General features: G+C 40.5%; 1 protein-coding gene across 10 annotated transcripts in view; it reads right to left on the bottom strand.

The window, feature by feature from the left end:
* The window catches only part of MCF2L (MCF.2 cell line derived transforming sequence like), a 162,252-nt gene that overhangs the window by 102,378 nt on the left and 35,402 nt on the right, over nt 1–24,472 (bottom strand). The window contains exon 1 of one of the 10 annotated variants that reach the window (XM_030471340.1): nt 17,475–17,756. The exons of 6 other annotated variants lie outside the window; for them this stretch is intronic. In XM_030471340.1, coding sequence (XP_030327200.1) covers nt 17,475–17,553 — 79 coding nt within the window. In that variant the 5' untranslated portion in view covers nt 17,554–17,756. Of the gene's footprint in view, nt 1–1,612; nt 1,759–6,947; nt 7,235–17,474; nt 17,757–24,472 lie in introns of those variants that run through there. 3 more of the 10 variants (XM_030471395.1, XM_030471386.1, XM_030471369.1) reach the window with 3 other exon arrangements.

The following is a 24,472-nucleotide window of genomic DNA, read 5'->3' on the forward strand; positions in this document are numbered from 1 at the left end:
GTACACAATACTTCCTCATCAGACTGACTTCCGGCAGAAGCAGCCAGAGAGGAAAAAGGTGTTTGTAATGCATTTACACTATGGCCAGATACTACTGCTCTCCTCAGCCGGGTCTGCCACATTTGAGATTAGTGATCAGCTCACAAATGAAATCTGCACTTCTCTAATTTCTCTGCAGGAGACAGAGCGACCTTTTGCACCCTTTAGGAACATGTTTCTCAATTGTTCACGAAGGCTGATTTTGCTGAGGTTCAGGACACTGCAAACTCCATGATTACATGGGTGATTTTCAGAAGGTCTTCTCCTGAAGACAGTACCTTTGGCAATTACAGAACATGGAATATGGTACAGTCTGCTGCTGGATCTATGCACGTAGACTGCTCCCAGCAGGGAGGGGCCTGGGTATAATTTATGGTGTTCTCAATAATCTGATGTATGCAGTGAAAAATGACTGTTCTGCACCTACATAAACAGGTGACAAAGTCTTGCTGTGCTACTGCAGGCCAGAAACACACTTTCAGCCTTTGGTCTCTGCTATCATAATTTCCTTCCTCTGAAAACTGTTCTCTGTTGCCATGTGCTTTGGACCCAAGGGATCCTGTGCTCAGCTCTCACGTCTTCTCTGTCAGACTTTAATTCTTTTTCACATTTAACAATCCTCCCTCTTTAGTCCCTCCATGAATGGGGTATTAATAAAGCAAAAGAGTTTTCAGTTGAGTAGCTGCTTTGAAATCCTTCTGCATGCACTGTTAACACCAATTACAAACTTAGATGGCAGTAATCCACTCGGCACAAAAGAAGCAGTGCTATTAATACTTCACAAAGCTGGTATGCTGCTGTAAGTAATACCTTTCAGGGACTTTTCAGAAAAGCTGTAAAAATCCGTAGGCTGTAAGAACCTAATACAATTTTTCTCTGGCTACTGTTAGGATGCAGCACAGTAGGTTTTCAACTGCAACTTTCTGAAGTGGCCATAGGGGTAGAAGAGTGATAAATCACTTAAGTGTTTGGAGAAGGAATGAGATTTTCATAATATTAATGAACACAAAAAAATTCATGAACTGCTTATTTTGATGATCGCTCATGTAGGCCTCCAGCATAATGGGATTTTCCCTGTGTAGAGAAAAGCATACTTAATTGAACAGGGATGAAGGGAGTTACTTGGTGGAACATTCAGCAGTTTACTAGACAGTCAAAGTTTTAGTCTGCTCATAGTTAGTTTGCGTCATTTGCTTATCAGCTAGTCAGTTCTAATAGACATATTGTAATTACACAGTCATAATTGAAGACATTCAAGCAAATCGATCTAAACAGACAGTGAGAGAGAGACCAAGGATCTTTATGCTATCTGAAACTGCAAAGGACTAGGACAAGTCCGTGTTTAAGTTCAAAAATGAAAAGCTCTTTGACAACTAAGAATTGATAGACAATTTCCTTCTGAAAATGTAAAAAAATGCTGTATGATACACAGTTACTGTGGCTGTAATTCTTGGAAAGACTGAAAAACTCAGTCTTTCCAAGAATAATAGATGGACGCTACTCCATCTATAGTGTTTTATCAGCAAGCACCAACACTGAATACAGCCACAATCACACAGGCACTTTGGTTGACCTGACTCCATACTGCTGCAAAAGCAAGGATTCCAATAACTTCTTCCTCTTGCTTCCTCGGGTCATTTGCACTTGTGCACACATGGTGAATTATACGTGGATATGTTCCAGGTAGGATAAGCAGGACATGAACACATGATGTGGCTCCTGTGTGAAGAAGTCAATAACCCTGACAAGCAATGAGGCATGTGGGAAGCTGCTGAAATTACAAGTATCTATTGATTTCCAGGTTGGGCGTACTGTTTAATGATGATGTCCTAAAATGAGCACTGCAACCTGTGCTTGTCTCTTTTGGATTCTTCAGCAGACATCTTCACATGATTTAATAAAATAGTACTACTGATTACTATTTATGGCTATATTCTTAGAGCCCAAATAAAGGCACAATGGGCAAATGTATCATTGGAGTTACAATCGCCAAATAAATTATTACATAAAAGTGTGTTGAAAGTCACTAAAGATTTTGTGAATTAAATAAATGAAGTATAAATAGTCCGTGATTAAATCATGGCTCCTCTTGACATAGTCATACAGCATGAAAACACTGCGGGAAATAACATTGTTAGCATGGAAGTTATTAAGAAAAAGTCAAGACATATTAAATAAAAAAATAAAATCATAGCTTATATCTGAGTAAAAATATTAACCAACCCAGACCATTTTAAGTAGTAAGACCTAGAAGCCTTCCTAACGTCGCTGTGTTTTGATCTATTAAAGATCCATTTAGAGTGAACAGCAAAATTTTTTGCTCGGCCACAATGGTACTGAAGTGCATGTATGCTTTGCTGAAAGGTTTTAGCTAGGGGGAAATTTTTAACACTGCAGGCTGCCACCAAATTCCACCAGCCAGCCAGGCGACAGGTCTTATGTACCTTGCCCATGTACCCAAGGATGCTCCTGGAACGTCTCCATGCTGGAACATCTCCACCTTTGGAGGCATTCGAGACTCAACTAAGCATATCCATCATAAATAGTTTGGCTTTCAGCTGGTGGTTGTACTTGCTGACATCACAGAAGTCCTTTCCAATCTAAATTATTCTATTACCATCTTGTCCATTTAGCTCTCTCACTGTTATCCAGTTGTGTTCACTGCTTTGATTCCCACAGAGAAAAAGGGAACCATTTTCAGTGCTTAATTTTATATCGGTTGTTTCAATTTCCCAGTGAATTAATAATTTAGCAGAATTTTATCTTCCTCATTTTAGAGTTATGTGAAGAGCCCAAGTGGTAAAATAAAACATTAAATTATTTACAAGTTGTACACACATGCAGGCAGATAAATGCTGTAGCATTATATATTTAACAGTTCTTAGAAAGTACAGAAACTATAAGCATGACAGCCAAACTCCTTTGTCAAAGGGGCGAAAAGTAGTCTTCAAGTCTGTGTTAATTTTTTTAGACCTTAAAAATAGATAAAGCAAATGTATTTTAGGTAGATCTAAAGCCTGTACAAACTTCAGAGCCACCAGAGTCAGCAGTTTCTGGCTGCAGATGTAGGAATGAGGCTCTATTTCCCTGTTGGCAGAATTCTTCACGAAAGGCAATTAAAGCCCTGCTCCACGTTTTTGCAGGATGGAATTGAATAAATCACAAATGTGCAGAACTTTCAAATGCTGGCAGCTGATGAGATCATTACAGACTAGGAGAATATATTATAAATTAGTTTATATGGATTTATAGGAATTTTATATGAATTTTATATTTTATATGTCTTTATATTAATTCATTTGTATGACAGTACTATAAAACAGCAAACAGATCCTAAATCCTCAAGTATCCAATTACCAACTCTGTTCAGTTTGCATAAATGAAGGATTATGTCTTCTCATTTTGGTGCTCTGAGAAATGAGGAACTAAGAAATATTAAACTGCTGAATTTTTACACAAATAACCTCTACACTCCAAATAACCTCTACACATAATGAAGACAAGTCAGTGAACAGAATTCCTCATAATTCAGCCTTTCTAAATGTATTTACTGTCTTACACATGCAGCTGAACAAGCTCTTTCAATTAAAATTTAACCAGAAATAGGTTTGAAAAGATGGAGATAAGTTTGAAGTACCATCCTCTGAATATTTACTACAAAGTAACCACGATACAGAACAAAATATCGCTCTACTTTTTTTTTGCCCTGCAACTTCACTTTTTTCTTGAGAACTGATTAAAAAGATATTTCTTTCTTAACGTCCATATATTTTACACAAAGACCTTCTGTTAAAATTCATCTGGCTATATGACCCTCCCCCTCCCCCAAATGCATACAGACAGACATAGTCATTAAAAGATTGGCTGAACAAGATCTCCTTTCTTCTCTGACGGGGCCCTCTCTAACAAAGGACTTCGGAAAGTGGTCATTATTGTTAGGCACCGGGTGATGCAATCCTTTACAGCAGTCAAGATTTAGGATCCGCTTCCTCTATGTCCTGACAAATAGCCACAACTCTTACTCCCACTTCTACCCTCTGGTTTTCACAAACTGTTATGGCTTGTCATCAGGCTTAAGTTCAGCAGGAACCCCTTGGAGCATCTGATACAAGCTCCACCATACCCAGAAGGTAGCTTTCTACCCATAACGTGTAAAGCTCATAAGCTGTAGTGTAACAACAGTGCGAGGAAAGCACGTCCAGCCTCAGCGCTTGCCACAGTTCCACAGAAACCCAAGAGCTCACTCCTTCCCCTGATGCTAACCCCTGCCTCCTCTCACCAGTAGAAAGAACACCAGTCTCTTAAACATACTTGTTTAAAAAGTGTGAAGGATTTTTCAAAATAGTTAGGATAAGTGGTGTGATATAAAATGTAATTATTGCTACCTTTTACAGCTGTGAAATTATATTTTGTGTAAAAACAAACAGGGTGCAGGTATCACATCTTAAAGTGCAGTAGTCTTCAGTTGCAGGCAGGGGAGAGAATGAGCAGAAACGTCCTATCTTTCTAATTCAAACAACATGGAAGACTAAGCCTGACATTACACCCACTGAAATGAACATCAAGATAATTGGTGAGCTCAAAATTAATTAATTCGAACCCTGACAGAGGCATGCATCAAGTCAAAAGTCCCAGTCCAGAAACTGGGTTTAATGGGCAGTGGATCCATGGAGATCTCTGCAGAAATTAAGTACCCACAGTACTGTAACAAACAGATCAAGAAACATATCTTTGTTTTGCCAGCCAACGAATCAACATCCATAATGTTCTACCACAAAATATCCATTTCAGATTTGAGGTTAACTAAGACAAGTAAATTCTAAAGAGATGACTGCACTTGACTCAGTCACTCAGGAAACACAAATTACGGGAGATGGTCACATAGTTTCACTGTTCTCCTCTGAATTAACTGAAGAGCACTAGTGAAGGGACAGTCCTATCCCATCCCTGTTCCTCCAGTGCCACAGCCATGTGTTCCCACTGCTGCCATGGTATCAGCTCAAACAACCACAGGGTGAGGCAGAGCAGCCTACAAATACGACAGTAAGTACAATTCTCTCCATGATTCTATGAATACCTCAATTAAATGGAATCAGGGCTAAGAGAAGCAATGTGCTCATGGAAGCATCTTTTCTCTCTACACTGCAATCAGTCAGAGTATTTACTAGTGTTTGGCACTAGTAGAGCTCCTTCCACACCTCTATCATGTTATCTAGGGGTAGGCTGGGAAGGTATTTCACAAGAAATGTAAACAGGTCATTAGGCCAAGAGTTCCAAAAGAGCAAACTTCGTCTGCATAAAGCCAAATGAGGCCATTATTTTCCAATTTTCCAATATTCATAATCAGGTACAGTATGATACTACTCTCACGCTCAAGAAAACGTATATCCAATTCTTATATTTTTTTAAGAAAGTCTAAGGTTGAATTTAAGTTATTAACTGTTCTCGCTGAGACAACTGATAGCCAGATAATGCAAGTGCAAATTACATGATAACAGGCCGAAAAGAATATATAGCCTCTAACTACAAAATGGACCTGATTTTTCACACAGGATAATCTTCTCAACTGAACAACTTTTGAATTGAACAGTGTTGGGCAATTATTTCAGCATGCAAGCACTTCCATTACTTTTTCAGGTATGCTATAGTTTTTCAATCATGCATCCTGACAGTTTTATAAAAGAAAATCAGGTTCTTTCCGTAACTTATTAAGCTGTCTCTGTCAGCTGCCTTCTGAAAGCATCATGACTTATTTCTTTTTCCAGCAAAGTCTAATGTGTCTAGCCTGTTTTTAGAATCAAAAGAAAGAACAAGTTTAGATAATAATTCGGTTATTCAGACATATCTTGTGCTATCTTTACAGTAAAAGAAAAGATAGCCTCTTTTTCACAGGCTTACATGATTCTGCATATGGCATCTAGAAATAAAATACACATTATATTTGCAGTCACAAGAATATTAAAGTCTCCTCTACTTCAACAATATCATTTTGCTAAATACTACTAATCATAAATTTCCAGCGTTTTCTAACAGATTTTATTTTTGCTACACAGAATTATTTTTGCCCCTGCCCCCCCCAAAAAAAAAAAAAAAAGTTTTTTCCAATTAACATTTCTCATCAGTTGGTTGAAATTTTGCTTTTAGTCATAAACCATATTACAATCAATTCCAGTTTGAAAAAAAAAATTTGACATTTGCTTTCTTCCTTTTCGCTGTTAGCTTTAGCAGAAAACTGCCTTCTCATTACAAACATGGCTAAAGCTCTAATAACGAAAGCATTCTAATCCACATACTGAGGGCAAACATAGGGCAAAGGAGGTTCTTGCAAAGGGCTTTTGGATCAACTCTTCAAAAAGCTTCAAAAATCAAAAACATTACTAAAAATGGTTAGTTTGGAGTTTGGGTTTTATTTTGGTTTCAACTGGCCTAATTTATTAGGTAGAAATAATGTGGTTTACCGCTAGCAGTCAAACTACTGCTTGACATTAGGAACTTTTGTTGTTTAGGAACTGAAACATTGAGCAAAATTGTTATTTCGTATCTCACTGTTCATAACATAACTTCAGTTGCTTACTGACAGAAGCAACTGAGGTGAAGAACATGAAGAGCAAGACTACGTAACAGCTCTGAATATCCTGGTTTACCTACAGTTAACTACAGTCCTCACCAAACAGAGGCCACACAGGCTACCTCTGGATGAGACAACACAAGGGTGATTGCTGTTTCCCCAGGCTCCCACCCTAGCCATGCCCTGACTCTACTGGGGGGGGAGACACACAAGTGCCAAGCCCTCCCTTGCCCTGCTCCCTCCCATCCCACCCCATTCCTAGGAAAGGAAACCCAGGGGACTGAGCTGGGCAGGAATCACAACAGGACTTTCTCCTCCACAAGCAGAGGACCAGACTTGCCAAAAGATATGGTGGGGCATGCACCCCTTATTCTTCCAAATTAAGAGCAGGCACAGCTAGAAAAACTGCTTGAAGGCCACTGATGACACTGTGCAGTGATGCGCCTGACCTTATTTCCTGCCAGGAATGTTCCTTCTTCATCAATTCCACCACGCTTGTCTGACGTTTCCTTTTTTGCTGTGTTGAATACAGATAACAAGTTACTTGAGGCAGGGAGCTGTCGGGTGCAGTATAGCTCATCTGCAAAGGGCTTGGCAGGCTGTGCAGTGCCATACCCAGTAACAAAAATAGAGCAGAGCAGATGACCAGCCTTTAAAACAAACACAGTTTCATTTAATCATAGCTTAATTACTTACTAATTCATTGCCTAATGTGTTATCAGCAACATGCTTTAATAAACAATAAGCTTTGACCCTCAAAAAATTCCTTTCTGAAGGCATGAATCGTTCAAACTAAGCTTTTTTCCTCCTAAGTATTTTTGTGAATGCAATGGTAATTTTCAAAGGCTGAGATCTTCAGTATTAATGATGTTATAAAATTAAATCTGATACTTTTAATAACTTCTTCCTGAATACTTCACACTCCAGTAAATCGCAGCCAGTGCAGCTGCCTGTGGAGCTCTCTGAGCTCAATGGGACAAAGGGCTCCTGACAGGCAGGGTGGCCCACACAGCCCCGGACAGGCAACAGGGCAGGGTCTGCAGGGGGGCAGCCCCACAGAGGCTATTGAGCAAAAATAATCCCCACATGACTGCCCCACTGATCTGGAGCTGATCTGCTGCCAGGAGCAGGAAACACAGAGAAGGGTTAGGAAAGAGTAGACAGTGGGTATACAAGTCATCTTGCTGCTTCTTCTTCCTTGTGTATCTTTAAACTTGAATGCTATACCCTGCATTTGCTCCTATTTAATGTCATAGGGCTAACTCACTATACCAGCCAGGCATCACACATCCCACATGTCACAGAACCTTGCAGACTGGTTGTCAAACCAGCAAGGCTGCCAGTCCAGGATGGCAGAGATAGTGAGTGGGAAAGCTCCTCTCTCTCGTACCGCCGCCTGCTCCTGCTTTCCTTCTCAGGCAGGACTCACACCAGAGAGCCACCAGCCACACCACAGGTCAGGCGGTGCCCACGTGCAAAAGGTCAGGAGCTACTTGATGGGAAAGGATGGGAGAGGAACTCCTGAGGGAACATGGGGGAACAGGAGGGGCTTCTCCATGATGTGAGTGCCAAATGGTAACACCCAGATCCCTTCCTGCCTTGGCAGCCGCACATCAGGACTGTCTCAAACACCTGTATTTCCCTTCAAACCACTTTCAGATCTCTCTAAACTCTGACCCTCCTCAGGGCATAAAAATTTAAATCCTGCCTGTTCTCACCAGCTCTGATAAGGGTTCCCCGCAGCATCATATAAATGTCAGGCAGAGTCTTTACGGGAACTGTCCTAGACCATTACCGTAAAAAAACCACTGCAGGGGGGTGTGTGACAGGGTGTTTAAAAATAATGTCAAATAAAGTCCAGAGTAATTATTCTGTTTCCATGTTTTAAAAGGCAGGTGGTAGGATGCAGAAAAGTTTGTTCCCAATTTTCCGAAGGCTGGATGGGAACTGTCAGTACTATTTTTACTTAGCCAACTGCTAAGCATACCGTGCAAAATTACCAACATAGTATTTCATGCATACCTTCACTCTCCTGATACAAAATATATGGCAGCCCTCTGTGCCATCCAGCTGTTAGCAGACCTTTTTAAGTCCCTCTTAGATCTTAAAAAATGTAAACAACTGCTTTGAAAAACACCTCCACCTGCCACATTGAAATAATTCATCTTCAGTCTTGACACAACAACAGAGAGAAGCTGTTTCTACTAATATCCCTCTTCTGCTCTGGGCTGTGTGCTCTCAAAGAAATTCAGGTATACTCTTTTCAAAGGAACTGACTGTGAAACAACGATGGCACTGAAGTCAGAAGCAGATTGCAATGTCCTTGAAAGGCAAGCATAGCATGAGCTGGGGGTAAGAAACACTGAAGAGACTGAGCAAAAGGAAATTAATAAAGTATACAATCGGAAAGCTAAGAATGCTATGTGTTATTTTATATTTTTTCTTACCTTTACTTCATAAATGAGCCTGGCATCTGCTCAAACATGAATTAAGTAATTATGATGAATTTTCATCACTCTTGTAATTCTGTGTATGTAGGTCATATTCCATTGCAACTATTAAACATGAAACTATTGTGTTTCAGACACTGTATTAGAGAGGCCCCAGCTTCATGTCCTTCTAAATGACTGTGAGCAAAACATCCAGAAAATCTTTTTATACCACCTCATTTCTGCCAGCTTTCTATTCTCATCGAAGCTGCGCAACCAAACACACCTGTTTTCCTTCCTTACCCCATCTTTCTCCTTCTCTTCTTCCACTGCCAGTAGTTCTCAAAGTAAGGTGGGAAAATCCCTTCCACAAACACAAATGTGCTTTTTTCTGTACCTTGTTTTACTAAATGTTTGTGTAGGAGCTTTTGTTTTTTTCTGATATATTTTTACAAGAATAGACCATTTTATGTAAATGTACTTCACCACAACAAATATGCTGAATATTTGACTAAAGTGTGTCAAAAAAGTGAAATAGTAAGTAAAGAAAGCATCGAGCTGCCTTTGTTAACAACCTGTTGGGTAATAAAAACCAAGTTACAGACTTGACTGGAAGCTGAAATCAAAACCCAGAAGAATTACCCAGTGTTTGGAGAGAGCAGTGCACCATTTACAGCAGCAAAAGGGGACTAGACCGGTAAGTTTTGCCCTGCCACACAGCAGGCACCTGCCTGAGAGTTCAGGCACTTCTCAGAGGCAGGCAGGGAATCAGACAAACACACTCCTAGTTTTCTTCTCACCACATGAATTCACCAAATGGCTCTCAATCTTCACTGTAGTAAATCTGAAAATTAAAAATGCTGAAATAATGGAAGTAGGGAATAATCAATTCAATTACAGATACTCAGTGGCAGCGGGATACAGAGCCGTAGGGAACATTAAAGCTTGGCAGGGCTTTTCCACAGCAGTTGCTTCAGGAAGCCTCATGCCTGTAATAACATATACAAGGTAAACACGGAAAGAGGAAACAAATGAGTCATGCACATGCCGGTTCGTTTAGTGTAGCTGATGCAAGGCTGGGTTTGCAAAGCCACTGTTAAAACACAAGTGTGTGACATGAGGTAAGCTGGACCAACTGGCTAATTCACACAGGGTAACTTAGACCAACAACCAGCAGCCGAGGACAAAATACTGACCAAAGTAAAGCACTTTGTTCAGCCCAGAAGCCACACACAGGACTGCTTAAAGACAGGCTGTGATTTATTGTTTGATGGTTTTAATAACGAAGCCTGTAGCCTGAAGAGTCATTTTTAAAATCAGCTATGTGTATTCTCATTATTTTCTGTTCATATCACTTATTCTGTCATTTCATATGCAAAGCTACCCTCCCTTTAAGTTCATCAGGCTATAGGCAGGAGCTGAAAGAAAAGGAAGATACATTTCTGGCCCAACAAGAATTGAGGCTATAAAAGAATTAGGAAAGTCACTTCTTGGTGCAAATTTTCTGCCTGCTGTACAAAATGCTGAAGACAGGAAGACTTTTAGTAAGACCAGCACTCAGTAAATGCCTCAAGCACAAGAAAGGGGACAGCGCTTACACCTCTGAAGTAACAGTACAGGTGGAAAACAAGAGCCTACCTACTGCACAGCAGGTGGTCCTCAACTTGCCAAATAGCTGTTTGCCCAGATTATCAATTTTAAGGAGGCAGACTGCTGCCAAAAGCAGCATTACACACCTACGTCATCAAAACCTGGCAGTACCATGCTGCACTGTGCTGTATCTGCTTGCCACAATTTGAGCACCACATTCTGTTACGAAGCTGCCTTTCCCTGTGTCCTCAAAGGAACGTAACTGCCTAAGGCCCCATCACACTGGCTCCTCCCAAGCTCAAACACCATCAGTCTTCACATGAAGATAGAAACATTTGGGGATGGGTATCACAAGGCTTCTCCATTTCAGCTTATTCTCATGCTGAAACTCGCAGCCAGTTCCACCTTTTGTGTGCCCAAATTTGACATCTCTCCATCCTAGCACAGGATGCCTGACTTCCCTCTGCCTCAGAGAACCACACAGGAAGCCCATCTGCCAGCCCCTGCTACACCACAACTCAATAGCACTTCCCGTCAGTCATCAAGAAACTCAAAGCATTACTACGAAACCTCAAAAGCCACAAAAACACCAGCAGAGACAAATCAAGGATATAACTAATGCCCAAGATTGCTGTAAGCTAAGGGATCTATTGTCTGAAGCTGCCCAGACTGTGCAGTAAGTCAACCTCCAAGATGATGATCTTGTCTTTACCTATGCCCAGCACTGTGTGCTTACGCTGACTGTTCCACAAGGCTTGTGTTGGCTGCACCCACAGTGCTGTTAAAGGCAATATTAAAGGGTGGACTACCAAACAGTTTGCCTCAACCACAAAGCCTGCATTCCCACATGTGGTGAGCCACATGGCTCATGCTCAAGCTATGCAACTATGAGGATAACTGGAGAACCTAAAGTGAGGTCAGAATAGCTAACATAGTATTGCAGGCTTACCTCAAGAGACCTACAAATGAGTAATCCATATAAAAGCATTAAAGATCATGCTCTCTCTGTCTGAAATAACAGAGTGTCTGGCTGATATTTGATAGGACAAGACAAAAGAAACTATGAAAGAAAACTGAAGTGGCTTTGCCAAATATTGCGAAACAGCAGGCTCAAACTTCCACCTGAAATGTTTCAGATACTGAAAACCTTACAAAGTTGTTGGGCTGACTCAGAAACAACAAAAACCCAAGTAGCTTGCTTGATCTGCTTCGTTAAAGGAAAAGGTGAGTGACCCAAATGCCTCCTGCTCCCTGGCTTTGCTTAACACGTCAGCCTAGAGCAAACACCTTGAGGACAATACAGGCTGTGTTATGTAGCACACCCCTGTCTGTCCCTGCGTTGTGCTGTTCGTTTTCTGCAGAAGTTCCTTGTTATTTGATATGCAGGAGGTAATCTTGCAGGCTTGGCTCTCTGCGGGTGGGAGCGTGGCAGGCAGCTGTGCCAGGCATTCTTGCCAAGCAAGTATTCTGAGTCACTATCATAATAAAAAATGCATCAAAGCAACAGGTTTTTTTCTTCTTTCATATCACTACGAACATGAGTCCAGGCAGGGCTTTTCTGGCTCTGCAAGATTTAAGTTATACTTAAATATACCCAAGATCCATAGACTGAATGGGAGACTGACAGTTATGGATCCTACAATCCTCTGAAAAGCCATTCTAAGTGTGTCATTATTTACTGTTTAATGCCTATTTTCCCCCAGTCTCCTTTTTGTGTCTTAAAAAACAACAGCGCAGATTGCAATTTTCCTACTGCAGCTCAGCAACTGCCATAAAAATCAGTGAAAGACTGGGGTAGATGTTATGATAAGACAGTCACAAAAAGAAGTGCATATGGATATAAAGTGAAGTGGGCATTTTCTTCCCCCCGCCCCCGTATGTAAAGAAAGAAACCCTCCTGTGCTGAAATGTTTTGGAATGCAATTTTAGAGTGACAATGGTTTGGTTAAAAATAAAATCTAATCAAAAGTCAATCACCTTTTTTTATCTCAGATTGCCAGAAAGGCAGCTCTCTTTAATAGGAACAAGACTGCTGCCAACTCTGAACCTTACTTCCACCAGTTTCACTAGATCTACCTGCTTCAGTAGTAAAATTTTGATAATTTTGAGTTAGGCCAGAACATACTAAGAAATGGAAGCCATGCACGTGCACACAGAACAGTGCATCTGCATAGAAAACATGAGCAATCCACTCCTAATTGCTTAATTGTGTCTGTTAACTGCAGGTCCCACCCTTATTCTTCAAATTTTAAACCACATGACAGGAAGAACATGCCTGATCTATACCCTCTGGCCTGGGAAATCAGAGGCATCTTTCATGGTTAAGTTCAAATGGGGTCAGGAAAGCTGACATGAACGGCCAGCAAGCTAATGCCAGGCAGAGGCATCCCTCGTTACCATTACATGCCACCTGGGCACAGTGGAAGTCCTAACATCCTCCAGATTTCAGAGCTCTCAACTAGTTTTCTTCAACTCTACCAGCTACATAGAAAGTTGACAAAGCTGCCAAGTAGTAATTTAATGCTCTTCGCACTCAGACCTGACTGCCTGCCAACTTAACACATGGGCACAAAGTATTCTACCACCTGCAGAAAGATTTTTTTGGGATCTCAAACTGGACAATCAAATGAAAAAAGAACAGATGCTACAAGGGTAAGAAAGACCAGGCAAGCTCACAAAAGACTAGGAATGGGGAAGACACCCAGAACAGGTCCGTCCAGCTGCCCACAACTTTATAATGTCTCTTCAGTGTGCCTGAGGGTAGCCCCAATACTCCTTGCGGTAAGCCAACTCTTTCCAGTGCTGTTGGGCACTTGGAAGTGGTATGCGAGTCCATTCCTCCTACATCTGTTCCTAATTTGTCAAGACAGGTGAGCCAGCTTTCAAAACCTCAAAAGCCTGCCTGTCAAGATAAAAAAAGCCAGGAAATGAAGTGTAAAGTTTCAGCCCAAATTGTGAATATGACAGAAAATCTGGAGCTACTGAAAATTGACTGAAGCTGAAAAGGCAAAGGGATGCTACCTGTACATAAAATATTAGCACTGCATACGTATTTACTAAGGAACTACAGACATGTTTATCTTCTTTGCTTCGCAGATGTTTCTTCTTTTTGCAGAGTGCTATAATTTTGTTCAAGGAGAGGAAACAGATGGTAGCTGTAATAGTGGCACCTTTCCAAGGTGGAAAGTAACCATTTGTGAGGCTACCACAGCCTTAAGACTGGGATTGTCAGATTTGTATGGCCTGCATGAATTGGACAACACCATCATTGCAAGGATTCCAAGCTCAGTGCTGATGCAAAGCTGAGTAGCGACTGACAGAAGGAACAGGTGCCTTAATGCTGTTTCTGTATCAGTCAGAGCAAATGGAGTCCTAAGCAGAAAACCCATGGCAGACAGGAATATGGACAACGTATGAGGTCCCAGACCAGAACCATTTATAACCTGAGGCTTCAACCTCAGAGAACTTCCCCACTGGGAGGGGAAGTTCCGCCCATAAACAGCAATTTGTGGAAGAGGGTCTAATTTAATACAGCAACAGAACTGAAAAAGAGAAAGAAAAGTAAAACTATGGCCAAATGAACAGAAATTCTATAGAACTATTCTATGATTCTAAATTATGCAATTATCCATCAAAAAACTAAGCACACACAAAAACAGGATTTTTTTTTTTTTTTAATAAACAACCCCCAACTTTAATGGGGAAAAAAAAAACCCAACAACCCAAAAAACTAGCCCATAAGCAAACAACCACAAAAAAAAAAAAAAAAAAAAAAAAAAAAAAAAAGAGGCAGAAATAGGGAATTTCCTTAGATCACTTCCACCTTGTTTTAAGGATTTCTGTGAACACAGGGAAAGCAATAGTCTGGTCATTCAAGCCCAGCAAGCCCTTTTGGTAGAAGGGAAGTGGCTGGGAGGGCTAAGAAGCATATGTGGGAAAAAAACCAAAGGCAGATGCCATGGGAGCACCCTTTTTAGTCTGGAAGAGGGCAGGGTATGAGCTTATTTTGAACTGTGGAGCAGGAGTCAGAGAAAGAATATAAAAGGATGATAATTCTAAAATAAAATATTATTTTTATGATCTTAATAGCTAAATATGTCCAGAAGCAGAAGATAATGTATCTGTAATGTGTTGGAGGATGAAGTGAAGGTGAGCAAGGTAAGAAATACTCAAAACTTTGCCAGAGGAAGCTGTCCAGATTTGTAAAATGTAGTAGTGGAAGGCACTCAAGGGATCCTGTGAAAGGATCACACATTCAAGAGAGAGTAAGGAGTGACAGATCAGTAATTTACCATGGGAGCTGAGAGTGTGAGCAAACCAGAACTTAAATCAAAGCAGAGGGAGCAGAAGGACCACTGAGGAAAGTGCTGGTGGTGACTGACGCAGAGGACTTGCTAGCAGGAGAGCAGCCAGAGGTGGAAAGGCTGTTGTGGTAAAACAGCAGAAGACTACAGATAAATCCAGATTTACCATACCTAACTTCAGGCGCTAGGGAGATGCTAGGTTAGGAGCTGAGATACTCCAGGCTTCCTGCTTCCCCCTCCTGGTCAAGGGAAAGAGTGCACCTCAGAAGGTGGAAGGACTTCCTTTCTGCATGTGGCCCCTTCTCTCCTTTCAGCACACACGGATTTGAGGGGAAATTCTCTTCTGATTTAGATGCTTAAGACTACCTGGGATGAATCTCAGCCTACCTGCGGTATCGTTCAGAAGAACAAGCGAAGGAAGAGGAATAGCCTTTTGCCTCGGGTCCTACAATGGAAGAAATCAATCCCTTGGTGTCTGAAGGTAGAGAGCTGTACTATGGGGCACCCAAGGAAACCTTTGCATTTCAATTACTCCAGAGCAGGGAGCTATTGAAAAATGGGGTTGGAAAAATCCTGCACATGATCTTGGGCTGTTAAGGAAACCTCTGCTTACCAAAGGTTTCTGAGTCAACAGAAAGACAGCCAGACAGTAGCTAATTTGACCCAATGACAGACTATATAGCCCAAGAATGGGAGTCAGCAACAGAGAAATGGTCTAAACAACCTGAAAAGAACAAGGGAAAAAGAAAGAAAAAGAAAAAAAAAAAAGGAAAAAAGAAACTGAAACAGTCACCTATAAATACAACCACTGGCTGTAGAAAAAGTATCTTTGGCTTGGGAACACCTGCACAGGGATTACAGAGAGAAAGAAAAGGGTGAGGAGAAGGACCAGCTAAACCACACGAACATGAATTTGGCAGTAAAATAACATTTGCTTTTTTTGGAAAAATATGCAAGTTTAACAAGCTGAGTACCAGCACACAGTCAGAGCCTGCCAGCAAGCATAAAAACAGCACTCAGAGCCGTGGGTGGCTTACATGAAGGTCACAGCGTACCTACATCTGCACAGCTGAGAGGCAAACCAGGCAACCTGCTCCCACGCTGGGGGCTCTTTCTTCAATTCAGGAAGAAAACACTCCCATAGTCCCAACGAATTCTAGCATATGTTACTAAAATTTACCTTGTCTCTGAAAAACTACAGCAACAATGTTAAGGGAGTAGAAAAAGTAATGTACAAATTGTTAAAATAAACTGCAGAAGACAGTATGCCCTAGCAAATACCAGGCTAGCTTTCTTTTAAACATTAAGAAAATCAGAACAGGCAACACAACAAATATGCAAACATTTAATAAAGACACTTTTTGAAAATAGGAAAATAATCAGGGGAGAAGTGCATATGAAGAACAAGGAAGAAGAAAAGACTATATGTGGTGACCTATACTTGTAATTTAATGGTTGTTCTCATCAGATGAAGTCTTGCTTCCCCCCCCCCCAATGTTACTAAGAAGGTAAAATACCCACTTCCCCTATCCAGATGCAGCTAATCTGTCCATTCCACATTTGTCATTTAATCTGTCTGTTCATCAGACTACAGCATCAGCCATCTTGCTAATTATCTCCTTCTAACACACAGAAATTGAAAAAGCTGAAGAAGTCACCCTGAGGAAACAGAATACCAGGGAAATGGGAAGAAAAAAATCCAATGTTTGATACTACAATGAATAATACCTCAAATATTCTGTATCAGCAAACCACCGGTTTGCCTCGGATAACAAGATGCAAGACTTCTGACATCTCTCAACAGACTAAGAATAAAGGGCAAAAGAAACAGTTTCAAAGAATGCAAAAAACACATCTCTTTCCAGGTAACTTTTTATTCTGAAATATGTTTATATCTCTGCATGAGCAATAGCACTCCTAGACCTCATCACAGATCACCTTATTGTACACTGCTGTTTAGTTCTAGTTTTTAACACACAGCATTTAAATTTTCAAGAAAATAGAACAATCTCTCAGAAACCATAAGAATCTTTTACAGTGCTAAAACCATTTTAGCACTTCTGCTGTAATTTTTAATCCATACAGATGTAAAACTACATTTACCATGATTAATGCATTCAACTCTTCATTCTCATGAAAGTGGGACCCACCCCAAATACTGCTTGCAGTGCCTTACGGTTAGCCCAGCTTTTCACTGCTTCATATTAGACCCATTCTGATAGACAAATCTGTAACTGTCCCCACTTCGCAGCCACAGCTGAATCAAGACCCATTAAGAGCATTTGACTGGGCTAGCAGTTACCCAAAACTATTCAAGAGGAGGTTCTAAAGCTTGCCTTATGAATGTCTAAGCACTAAAAATGTTAATTAGTGTTAATATAAACAAAAGTTTAACCTGGTGACAAAAGCCCTTAACATTTTCCTGCCTATTAATACGAGCATGCATAAAGAATCTAGTCAGATTACCAGGATTTTCTGTAAATCCTACAAAATCACTAACAGCATCCACAAAACACATTCTTTAAGACCAGCAGCTCCTCCTACCAGCACACTGGGAAACCGCATTTAATCTTTGCATCAATTCTTCTAGGGCCATTTCTTCAATTTTCAGCCAGCATCTCATTCTCTGATAAAACAAAAAGAATCCACAGCAAACATGCTCCCCCTGCTCCAAGAATAAAGGAAGGAGAGGGGGAGAACCCCAAACCAGACCACTACGGCAGTGCTTCGCAGCCCTGCATTTCAATTACTCCACTCGGATCCCCCTTCAGCACAAAGAGAGGCAGGAGTACACGTTCCCTCCTGGCAGTGCTTGGGTGAGGCGGGCGCTGCTTGAAGCCAGAGCCGTGAATGTTAATGACAGCAGGACTGCTTATAACTTCTCTCCCCTCCTCTGCGTATGGGTTTGCCCGCAGTGGAGCCCTCAAATGCCAGAATTAATGCGAAGCGGTGATTAGCCGATGCATCACCAGTCTCTCCCAGCCTGCAGCAAGTGCTGGGAAGGGCTGCACTGAATCAACGGCTCAGCGAGGGAATGGCAAGCAGCTGGAGCTTGGAAAAAGCCCAAAAAGCCCCATCCTCATGCTTATGTGAGCACTATGCTCCTATTTCTACCTGCTTTCCAGTTGCTGCAGGGTGAGTAGCTGTGGAGGAAAATGCCTTTCCACTGACAACGCCAAGGCTATTCCACTCTCACCAGCCCACATGAATACCTTCATGTTCGTTTTGAAATGGTAATTTTTGAAGGCTTTCAAATTTCCTTTAACCGCCAAAATAACCACAGCCACCTTCCAGACTATTTGCAGGAGCTTGACTGCCTAAATGCGCCACAACAGTCTCCGTAACTCTGTGAAATCCAGATTTCCATGAAATCTGGATTACCTCCATAGACAAAGGGTTTGTAGAGCCAGGATCTGCGGACTCCACAAGATTTATGAAATATATAGAAGAGAACTGCTGTAGAAGGTAGCAAGGAAAAGCAAGCCTAATAGCCTGTAAATTTCTGTTTGCTATAGAGAGTACACTATCACTGGATAACTTTTAGGGATGTAGAAAATCCTACAACACTGAAAGCTGTACAGTGCCTCTCTGTACAACTGCTGTTTCCAACTGCTTTTCAGTGCTTTTATACAGCCTGTTTTACAAGTTTCAAACTATGAGGCTTTTAACACTTTCTTCTTTCAAGATTATCTCAATGCCTACTAAATCTCAGTGGAATTCTCCCAGTCTTAAGCAACCTATTGGTTTTAGCTATGTTCCATTATATTTTAGCCATTAAAATAAATAAATGGTTAACTATGGCAAAACCAACAAGGGATGTTTTCCTGTATGCAGTCCATCCAAAAGCAGGACAACGCTTAAAAGAACTGCACTGTGTTATTTAGTATAAAGATTCTTTTCTACAGATTACATACAGCAGTCAAAAAGCTGTTCATAACTCTCAAAAATAACATTAGGGAGGGCATGAACTAAAAATAAATATAAGTAATTTAAGAGGACCTATCAATCTATTTGGGCTTCCTCTGTCAATAACATTAATTGAGATCATATATAAATATTCATTTATTAAAAGCACCGCATCATTTTAACCCCAAGTAGGATGGGCTGACAGCAGCTCCATGTATTATATATTTCAAGAATCATATATATCTCCATTTCTATATTAATAGAAATGAAAAAATTAAGTCTTCAATCAAGCTTTTACATAACAAATGTTACCACAGAAATATAGCACATCTGTAGGAAATTTATCATAGAATCAGAATGGTTTGGGTTGGAAGGGACCTTAAAGATCATCTAGTTCCCACCTCATATATCATAAGGTCTATCTTTCCATGGTGTTTTCTCAGTGAAATAGCAAATGAAAAGCAAGATATAAATGTATTGATGATCACTTGCACATAAAATCTATTTATACTTGTGCAAGATGAATGAAAAACTTCCGATATGCTAGTCAAACCTCAGTTATACCAACATTGCCACTTTATATGTAGTTTCTACCCCTTCAAACAAATTCAAAGCACACAAGGCATAAGCAGAGCATCAAAGCGAAACGTTTCAGTTAGCTGGACTGAAAGTTAGTTTACCTAAAAGTAGGGGGGGAGGTTGTAATCATGTACTTGTTTAATCATGTTCATTCATGGAAATCAAGCAGCCCTGTCTGGAGCGATAAAGTAACAAGCTTAGGTGTAGTTTCTCTAGTGAAGGAAACAGATACAGTACGTTCAAGATACTTTACTTAACCAGAATGTGGGATCGGGATCCCTGCTAGTTTGGAACTGGATCATCTGTGGTTTCGTAAATAAACTTGAGTCAGAGCAAAGAAACAGACCTTAAATAAATTCAAATCAACTCTCAACAAGAGGAGCCAGCTGAGCTTCCTTGCAACAAAAATCCAGCCAGTATCTTACCATGAGCTACCTAAGGAATCAAAACAGACCTGGAAATGAAAGCCCCAGTATAGCTCAGGCATGAGCTACTGAAATTTTTACTCTCTTGAAGTTTGTACCTGACGCTCCACATCTCTGCAGGTCATCACAGTGATTGTATTAGGGAGTTAAACATGCCATTTCAGCCCCACACATCTCATGCTACATTAAAATTTGAGAGCAAAACAATTAATGTTCAGGTTCAGCACTGAAAGCCTGTAAGCACAATAGGAAAGAGTTTAACTTTACAGGTAAAATGTGATTTTTTTTTTTCTTTTAAATTAAAATTCAAGCTGCTTCTGGAATTCTGATTTTTAACTTCTACTCATATATCACCTCTAGCAAAAAAAATCTTCAGCAGTCCTAGGCAAGACCCTGCTGCAACAGAGGAATTCATACTGAAGTATATAGCATTGTGTAAAAGCACTTTCACAAAGAAATTTGAGGAACACAAAGCCTTTCAGTTCTGTATTAGAAATTTAAAAAGCAGGGAAAACATTTTTGTCAAATGGTCTGTATTCCTATTTCTTTCAGTGCAACTGCAAAGATAATAAGCAAGGAGCAAATGTATTGCAGAATTTAATCTCTCAACTTCCAGGGCTACATGGATGTTTAATTCACCTGATTTCTGCAGGTTTGTATTTTTTTCCTAAACTTCTATGGGGTTTGAATGCCAAAACAGCATTTTTTTTTTTTCCTTCTGTACTCTACTTTGTTCTGGTTTTAGCTGTTGTCTCAGCAAAGCCTGTTCAAACACAGCAACATCACACCTCTCTTATGTTCAAACAGCTCCAGCCAAAAAGCATTACCTAGTTTTTCAAGAAATTATAGCTATTTTAAAAATGTTCCAGAAATAATACACAACTACCCTCTCATGTGAGGAGCCAAAGCAACACTCCTAAGTCATTATAATAATGTAATGTAATGAGTTTTGCCTGAGCAAAAGATACTTGCAACTATATATATTTCTCTGCTAAGTTTACTTTGATCTCCATAATATCAGTAGTCAATGAGTTCCAAAATGTAATGACGTGCTCTGTGAAAAACTGCTTTTGTTTAAACTACCTTCCTGAAATTTTTCTGGTGCCCCAGTTTGCCTTTTGTGAAGCAGTGGGAAAAAAAAAAAAAAAAACCCCAGGAAATAAACACACTCTATTCACTTCCCCAAGCCATTCATGACTATACAGACCTCCACTGTAGGTGATATTATGTCACCTCCAATTGCCTTTTTTTCCCAACAGAAAATTTCCTACACCAATTAGTTCCTATTTGTACAAAAGCAACCCCGTACCCCTGACCGCCTTCGCCGTGCCTCCACGTACCCTAATTCTGCTCTAACAAAGGGAACAAAACTGGACATGGTACTCAAGAAGCGGGCACAGCAGAGATTACAGAGTGACATAAGGATTTTGTTGTTCTCGGGTTTCCCTCAGCGGTTTGTAAAGCTCTGTTTGCCTTTCGGACCAACGCTCAGCAGTGACTGAGCTGCTGCTGTTTTCAGGGAACTACCCACAATCAGTCAAGGTCTGTTACGGAGGGTAACAGCTAGCTTAGGGAACAGCATTGTCTTTTCTCAGATGTATTGCTCCGTACAAACAACTAATTTCACCTTTTCTACGGATCGGTTACTTAGCATCACCAATTTATCCTCCAACTGTTTGCATTCAGCACTGAATTTGACTATTTTGAATAACTTCACATTTGCAAATCTTGTCCTTCCATGCTTCCTTTCCATTTCCAGCTCATTTTCCACAGAAAACTGACCACCTAAAGCAACTCTCTGTTTCTTGTTTTTTTAAGCAATTATGAATCCACAAGAAGGCTTCCATTTTAACTCATAGGAGCTTAGTTTCTCTAAGAGCCTGAGAGCAGCTGCAGTGGAAGAAAGACTGTTTATAAAATATAAAGTAGGACTACAAGAAATTAAAACACATACAAGTTTTCCTGCTGCTTTGCATGGGCCCTACCGCATTGCTTGCTGTGAAGAGAACGGGCAGAGCATATGGATGGTTAATGATTATGCAGCTGAATCGTCTGCCAAACATCCCATACTGCTTTCCAGCGGTACCACGTGGTCAGCAACAGGCAGGCAAGTCAGCCACACTCTTTTCTGGATGTCACATGCCACAAAACTCTATAGAGTATGTAAGCAATGAAGCTATAGGCATCCAAGTCACCAACACTGTCCTAAGACACTGCAGATGTAGCCAGAAAGACTTACCTAAGCTGGGCTCCTGCAGAGCGGGAAGAGACTCACTGAATGTGCTTTTCATAACCTAGGTCCTCACAGGTCCTACAAAAAACTTCCACATACACCCACTGCACAAGAGCAATACTGATCCCCAGCCTTAAATAAAAGGGGAAAGAAAGAGGAAACAGGATAGTTGATATGAAAGATCCAAACAGAAAATGCATTTTTAACATTTCAACCTCCTCTTGGCACCAGTTCTTCCTTCAAGAAGCAAAGGGATTTTTCCCTTTTATTTTTCTGAATGACTGAGTTCTCTTGGTAATCAGCCCAGTTAGGCTTTATTATGTAAAGCATCTGGGATTTGAAACTGGGATTCATAAGCAGAGATGGCAGTATTCTGGTTTTGGCAACACCTCACTCTTTCACAAGGAGAAAATTGTTTCTAGATTCACAATCTCAAGGAATACAGAGAACTTCGCATTGTACAAGTCATTACCCTGCAAATACATGCAGGAAGGGGAAAAAAAAAAAAAAGTAGTAGAAGTCTTTTCTTAAAAACTTGACACTCAAACACTCATACTAATCCAGAGCATGGGCAAGGTTCATAGAGAAACACAGACACAGAGCCTTCAGATGTGCAGGAGCATTTAATAGACAGATTTCACCAAAATTATGCCTTGTTCTACTAATCTCTTAATCTACCAAATCTCTATTAAGTCCTCAGTTTCGGATCAACCTCAAAAATATTTTCCTTTGAGAAAGTAAGTGCCATATAGGAAAAAAAGGCCTAGCAGCTGCTTTCTATGCTCCCTCATCTGGGATATGCGTTTAGCCACACACCGTGACCAGGCTCAGATGGTATCCAGACCAAATACTCAGCAGCAGGGGAAAAGGTTCACCCTCACCCTCTTTCGACGTGCTTCCCTTCCCTTCTGTTATTGCTCAGGCCCATGGCTGAGTAGTAGTAGAAGATGGAAAAAATGCAACATAGTCATTTCTATTTGGTGGCCTCTTCTCCAGCTCAGCCCAGTCTTGCTACAGTCCAGCTCCAAGTACTTTCAGCCTTCTTCCCTAAACGTCTTTTTCCTCCCCTTTTCAACTGCAATCTAGCCTCTCCTTAAAAAAATAAAAAATAAGTCAAGATTAGTTCTTAAAGCTTATCTTATCCACTAACTCTTCCGTAATTCATTTCTTATCTCATATCTCAGTTTCACAATAGAGCAGCATTCTTCATACTTCTGTGAAGATTTTTGTAGTTAGGCTCTTCAGCCTGAATGAACTTAAAATGATTGACCAGATCAAGCGTTTCAATACTTCCTAGCATAACAGGCAGGGTCTTCTTTTTCCCCAGCCTCCCTTACTTGTATGAAAAAAATGAATGAAATGTCATTTAAACTTCTTCCACTGATCTTCTGAAGAGCGCCAAGTTTCCCAATAACTGCTTCATTCAGTTCTTCTTCATCCTCCTCTTTTGCCACATGGGCTTAAGTAATCACTGCAGAGCCAAGAGCCTTGAAAGAGTTTATTTAGTGTAACACCTCCAACTGCCCCAGTTCTGCTGAGGGCTGCTTCAGCCCTTTATTCCTCTCCAGTCTGAGGAGCTAAACTACCCAGATGTGTGAGCAGCTGCACTCCTCTAAAAGCAAGCATGGCAATCAATGAATGTTGCCTTTTTGCCAGTGCAATGCGAAGTAAGAGCCTACCTTTCTAAGTATACTGAGATGTCCTTATAGATGAAGGAAGCACTTTCTGTAGAAAGTTAGGAAGACTGAAGACAGGGAAGCATACAAGTAAGCGGGGAAAGAACTTACTGCAAACAGAATATGGGAAGAAATGAAGTGTCAGTTATTTTCTTCTTGGGGGCACTTCCATGGGTATGTACAATTAAAGGAAAGGCCCCACAAGGGAAACTACTCCAACCCATATAAAAATGAAACCACAAGTTTCATTTTACATAGAATACATAGAAAAATACATATGATATTAGATACATAGAAAAAGAGTTGAAACTGGGGAGCTCTTGTTTTAGGAGATCAGACATTTTAAGGTACCATGATAATTAAATAGGTGGTAGAGTCTGGATGCAGAGATGTCATAGTCATATTCCCCTCCACAGTTAGTATTCTGTATTCAAATGTGGAAATTAAAACAATCCAGAACATACACATCTCTTGTCGTGTACTAGGCTTTAAATCCCTTTTTGTGGATGTTCAGATTTGGCATATCAAGAAAAGTCCAAATTTTAATTACATGCCCCACTTTTGAAACTGATTTTTTTAGAAAGAACTGGCCATACACATCAAAGTTTAGCAGGTCTGCCACTTGAGAGTCAGGGCTGATTTAAAACATTCTCAGGAAATTACTCTGTAACAAAATGTGATATTTAACTGTCACTTATAATTGTAAATTTTACATAAAATCAG

This window comes from Strigops habroptila, chromosome 2 (assembly GCF_004027225.2).
Source record: "Strigops habroptila isolate Jane chromosome 2, bStrHab1.2.pri, whole genome shotgun sequence".
NCBI classification, from domain to species: Eukaryota; Metazoa; Chordata; class Aves; order Psittaciformes; family Psittacidae; genus Strigops; species Strigops habroptila.